General features: G+C 42.5%; 1 protein-coding gene across 1 annotated transcript in view; it reads right to left on the bottom strand.

Annotated features, from left to right (window-relative positions):
* Positions 1-431: 431 nt before the first annotated feature.
* The window catches only part of LOC129858188 (mediator of RNA polymerase II transcription subunit 12-like), a 45968-nt gene continuing 40309 nt past the window's right edge, over positions 432-6090 (bottom strand). Inside the window, exons 39-44 of the mRNA XM_055927218.1 lie at positions 5942-6016; positions 5502-5722; positions 4904-5078; positions 3943-4368; positions 1089-1185; positions 432-905 (exon numbers count right to left, since the gene is read on the bottom strand). Of these exons, the coding sequence (XP_055783193.1) occupies positions 868-905; positions 1089-1185; positions 3943-4368; positions 4904-5078; positions 5502-5722; positions 5942-6016 (1032 nt within the window). The 3' untranslated portion in view covers positions 432-867. The remainder of the gene's footprint in view (positions 906-1088; positions 1186-3942; positions 4369-4903; positions 5079-5501; positions 5723-5941; positions 6017-6090) is intronic.

Below are 6090 nucleotides of genomic sequence, written 5' to 3'. Positions count from 1 at the left end.
AGTGGACTGCCTGGTTTTAGCGACATATCTAACAGGGTTCCCATTTCTAAAATATTCCATGACTTTCCATATACCTTACAGAATGTACATGACAATGGACAAAAGCTCACTGGGCAATGCAATGTGGAAAAAGAACAGAATACATTTTTCTGATCATTTCATTTCCAAGTAGTGACCAATATGCAAAATGCCCTGACTATCCCTCTGGAATGCATATCAGAAAATTCTGACTTAACAAAAACAAATCACTGACCTGTGCGAACCCTGACTACACAAAAAAATGAAAACAATACTATCTACAATCAATAAGTGGATAATAATGATGACTCATAGTATTTCAAAATCATTAATAATATCCTGATTATTCACAACCTGATTAGTAAAATGCTGTGTCAGGATGAAAAGAATGCACCAAACACAAGTACAAGACATAAAAACTGACATGATATTTAATGAGAAATACACTAAACTGAAAAATTGTACAAATTGAAATAAAATAAAAAATTGCATTATTCTTATAATTTCTTGTACTTATTTTTTACATAGACTCTTCCATTCCATTATTCTCCATGATCATAATATTTCACAGCACAATCCCTCCTTGGATGTTCCGAAATTACATGACTGAAGTTGAGATGGTTTTCGAATGGCATGTTGGGCCTCTGGTTGAGTTGTGGGTTCTTCCGCCTGGTCGTCTTTCTTGGCCAATAGCAGCCTTTCCCTCCTAAGAGCCTACACCTCTAAATATGGGGTCTGCGGGGCATTGACACATCTATCTGCCAATCTACAGGCTGGCTGGGGACACGACCACACACAGGGTCTCCCTATCCTTCCACACACACACACACTAATATACAACAAGCACTATCAGTAATATGAGTTGGTGTTCTGTCCGGGTTGTGTATCTGGGGAAAAGAAAAGAACACACTTGTTATCAACACCTAAAATTTCTGGAAATGGTGAAAATAGAATATCATATTTAGTGATTTATTTTCTTGTTTGGTGCCTGATGAATGTGACCCTGGGGTTAGTACAAGGCTATAACAGATCTCACTAAGGTACACTGACATGATGAGTCTCTTTCTTACTTGAGAGTTGTTGTTGGAGCTGCCTGACCAGTGCTGCGGTCTGCTGCTGCTGTTGAGTCTGCTGCATCTGAGTCTGCTGCATCCCCTGTCGTGGGAACTGACACACACACACACACACACACATTTCGGTGGTTGAACGTACAGGCTATAACTTCACATCAAACCTAATTTGAGAGGAATGAACTAATAAAAAAATACTGTGACCATGACTTGGGACTCATTGTCCCTTTCCAGTAGCACACATTTACAAAAAAAGATGAGGCAAAAGAGGTCAGATATTCAGAATCCGAAAATTGAACCACTGTTTGAGACCGTTGACAAGATTGTCCGACCAAAAACACAATATTTAGGCCTTTGTGCATATGCAACTTGTCCCAAAAATAATTGACTTGAGTTGAACTTTTAATGGAAAAAACAGACAATTTATAAGATACAAATTCCTATTAATGCGTTTCTGTCTGGCTACAGTCTGTCAGTCTTGTACTAGTGAATCTCATATCAGTACTCTGTGAGAGGGCCCCAACTGGCAATAAGGCAGGAGTTTCCTCTAGCCATCTTTAATATGTTAGTTTCCTGCTAATTACTTATACCCACATTATCCTTATTGATATAGGAATAACATCTATTTGAGATATATCGTGCTGACTCAAACCTCTATCCAATAACATGGCTGGTGCCAACCTAGAGGGGCACAGTTCACTAGCCATGCCTTGACTAAACCAGGCTGGACGTAAGCAGGGTGCGCTAACCTTAAACTGAACAAACCTCAGTGAAAAGATAGACTAGCAAATAATTGTTCATGTCAGCGTGATATTTGAAAATAGATCAAGGCGAGGTAGGGTTTGATTTTGGACTTGTGGGGTGTTCCAGAAAGCAGAGCCCTATACTACATACGTGTTTTGAGGAGTTAGCAAGGTAACTTCGGACAACTCTGTGTTAGGGATAACCGGTACCATGTAAGTGGCTCACCTTTTATCCAGGTTCCCTTTATCTAATATAAGGTTTTGGTTGAAGATCTGATAACATTCAGTATCAACAATACGCAGAAATAGTAAAAATTAGAAAGGGGGCAAATACTTTTTTATGGTACTGTATATGCATGTATGTATATGTATGTATGTATGCATGTATGCACACTACCAGTCAAAAGTTTGGACACACCGACTCATTCAAGGTTTTTCCTCTAATTTACTATTAATAGTGAATACATCAAAACTATGAAATAACACATTTGGAATCATGTAGTAACCAAAAGTGTTAAATCAAAATATATTTTATATTTGAGATTCTTCAAAGTAGCCACCCTTCGCCTTGATGACAGCTTTGCACGCTCTTGGCATTCTTTCAACCAGCTTCATGAGGTTGTCACCTGGAATGCATTTCAATTAACAGGTGTGCCTTGTCAATGTTAATTTGTGGAATTTCTTTCCTTCTTAATCCGTTTGAGCCAATCAGTTGTGTTGTGACATGGTAGGGGGGGTATACAGAAGATAGCCCTATTTGTCAAAAGGCCATATTATGGCAAGAACAGCTCAAGTAAGCAAAGAGAAATGACAGTTCATCATTACTTTAAGACAAGAAGGTCAGTCAAGAACTTTGAAAGTTCATTCAAGTCACAAAAACCATCAAGCGCTATGATGAAACTGGCTCTCATGAGGACCGCCACAGGAAAGGAAGATCTCTGCTGCAGAGGATAAGTTCATTAGAGTTACCAGCCTCAGAAATAGCAGCCCAAATAAATGCTTCACAAAGTTCAAGTAACAGACATCTCAACAGCAACTGTTCAGAGGAGACTGCGTGAATCAGGCCTTCATGGTCAAATTGCTGCAAAGAAACCACTGCTAAAGGACACCAATATGAAGAAGAGACTTGCATGGGCCGAGAAACACGAGCAATGGACATTGGAAATCTCTCCTTTGGTCTGTTGAGTCCAAATTGGAGATTTTTGGTTCCAACTGCTGTGTCTTTGTGAGACGCAGAATAGGTGAATGGATGATCTCCGCATGTGTGGTTCCCACCGTGAAGCATGGAGGTGGGGGTGTGATGGTGCTTTGCTGGTGACACTGTCAGTGAATTATTTACAATTCAAGGCACACTTAACCAGCATGGCTACCACAGCATTCTGCAGTGATACACCATCCCATTTGGTTTGCACTTAGTGGTACTATAATTTGTTTTTCAATAGGATAGTGACCCAACACACCTCCAGGCTGTGTAAGGGCTATTTGACCAAGGAGAGTGATGAGTGTTGCATCAGATGACCTGGCCTCCACAATCACCCAACCTCAACCCAATTGAGATGGTTTGGGATGAATTGGACCACAGAGCGAAGGAAAAACAGCCAACAAGTGCTCAGCATATGTGAGAACTCCTTCAAGACTGTTGGAAAAGCATTCCAGGTGAAGCTGATTGAGAGAATGCCAAGAGTGTGCACAGCTGTCATCAAGGCAAACAGTGTCTACTTTGAAGAACCTAAAACATAAAACATATTTTGATTTGTTTAACACTTTTGTGGTTACTACATGATTCCATATATGTTCTTTCATAGTTTTGAAGTCTTCACTATTATTCTACAATTCATGAGTAGGTGTGTCCAAACTTTTGACTGATACTGCACATACATAGTATACACACACACAATTTTGTACATATCATTTTATGGTTCATTTTGAAAGATAAACTTGAATACACGTTGGTAGTGAAGTCAATTATACCATGCTAATTTCAAGTCTATATTTCTCAAAAAGATTAAGTTAAATGTGAATATTTAGGACAGTTAGTTGGCTAAGTTGATCCGTCTTTTTGGAACCACCCCTGGGTAATTTGACAGCGTAACCCTCTAAGTGGAACGTACCATGGGTTGCTGCATGCCCAGGGCCTGGTTCTGAGCCTGGGTACCGGGGGGCTGGGCCGACGCTACCTGCTGTTGTTGTTGTTGCTGCTGTTGTTGTTGTTGTTGAACTTGTTGGGGCTGGACCTGTTGCTGTTGTTGAACCTGTTGTTGCTGCTGAACCTGTTGCTGAACCTGTTGTTGCTGCTGCTGAACCTGTTGCTGCTGCTGCTGCTGCTGAACCTGTTGCTGCTGCTGCTGCTGCTGAACCTGTTGCTGCTGCTGCTGCTGCTGAACCTGTTGCTGCTGCTGCTGCTGAACCTGTTGCTGCTGCTGTTGTTGTTGCTGAGCCTGTTGCTGCTGCTGTTGTTGCTGAGCCTGCTGCTGCTGCTGTTGTTGTTGCTGAGCCTGCTGCTGCTGCTGTTGTTGTTGCTGAGCCTGCTGCTGGGCCTATAGGGCCAGGGACAAACACAGGAAAAGAGCAGGGTTAGACCATAGTACAACTATACAGGAATTCCTACACTGACTATGATACTAGAGCAGCAGTGGGCTAATAACGGCCCATGGGATGTTATTAGGGTTGATTATTTTGGGTTACAAAAAAACTCCAGGCGTCGCTTGAATGTCTAAAACTAGATAGAAAGGATGTAGAAATTGGACCTATATTCTTTAAAATAACAGCCCATTTTCTGGCACGCAAATAGATTGAACAACAAAATCGCCCCCCCCCCAAAAAAAATCTGTGTGGCCCTCAGTTGAATTTTGAAATCCCCATGTGGCCCTAGAGCCAAACAAATTTGTCCACACCTGTGTTAGATCATCAGGTAAAGCATTGAATGAATGTTCAAGTGGTTATGTAGATATATAGCACATTGAGTGGCAATAGCAATACATGTGTTGTTGCAATAGTATTGACCCACTGTTCCATGTTGGTCTGTAGTGTTAGAGATTGTTAGTAGTATTTAGACAATTAGACAAAGCATACTCTGAGTGCCTGCTGTCTGAGGTACTGCTGCTGTTGCTGCTGGGCTTGTTGCTGCTGGGCCTGCTGTTGCTGCTGCTGCTCGGCCAGCATCTGGTTTGGTCTCATGCCCGGGTGGACCCCCATGTGACTCAGGGGCTGCATGACGGGAGCTGGCTGGATGGACTGGTGGGGAAACCTGGAGATGGTGGAAGAGAGACAAATTCAGTGGACAGGTACATCATCAATGTTTCATAAATACACCACTATATCTTGAATAAGGTCACTGTTGTCCAATAGTGCTACAGCATGGAACAAAGACATGTTCTGTGACTGCAGTGTCCAATGTTCCCATCTACCTCATTAAAGTAAATCAAGAGTCCAGTTTCTGGGTGGGACTGACTGATAACACTGTATCCAGATACTAGGCAGTGATGCTAAATGTGACATATTTAAGGCCTTGATATGTGCAAGAAAAAGGAGTGAAAAATGGAACTCCATGAACACAATATGAGATAAAAGTAACCTAAATATCCTTAATAAATGGACAGTAGACAACCCTGTGCTGTTGGGGTGTATTGTCCACACCCCCACCCCTCTGCAACTCCTCCCTCCTGCCCACCTTGGTGTGTTCTGCATGGTGTGTGAGTAGCCTGGTGCCTGCTGGTGAACATAGCCGCTGGGCCTCTGCCTCAGAGAGTCCACCACGGCCGGGTTGGCCCCCGGGTGGCTTCCCTGGAAGCCCTGGTTCCCATACGATGGAGGGACTATACCACCCGCCTGAGAGGGGTGTGGCTGCATCCCAATGTGGGAGCCGTACGTGGTATATCCCTGGGAGATGTTCTGCACATGGAGAGAGGGAAACCAGAATGTTCATGAAAATAGGACCAATATGCAGGGAGGAGATGGGTAGAATACTGATGATCAGGAATAGAGGACACTAGTTTACACATGTGGTCAATTTCAGAGGTGGAGGAAATATAAGAAAACAGGTTGTACTGATTCATCTGGAAAGAAAATCACATGAAATGTTGCTGAGAGCGTCTCATCTGAAAGACTTGCCTGACTTGGCTGCATGGAGCTGTATTGTTGGTTAGGCGTCATCTGCCTCATCTGCGGTCCTATCATACTCTGGTTCTGAAAATGACAAGAGACAACAGTCATCCTCCAACGTTCTCTAAAAGCAATGTGCTGCTTTTTACACCTGAAGG

The sequence above is a fragment of the Salvelinus fontinalis genome, chromosome 6, assembly GCF_029448725.1.
Source record: "Salvelinus fontinalis isolate EN_2023a chromosome 6, ASM2944872v1, whole genome shotgun sequence".
Lineage (NCBI taxonomy): Eukaryota > Metazoa > Chordata > Actinopteri > Salmoniformes > Salmonidae > Salvelinus > Salvelinus fontinalis.
This window is presented reverse-complemented; position numbering and strand designations above follow the sequence as displayed.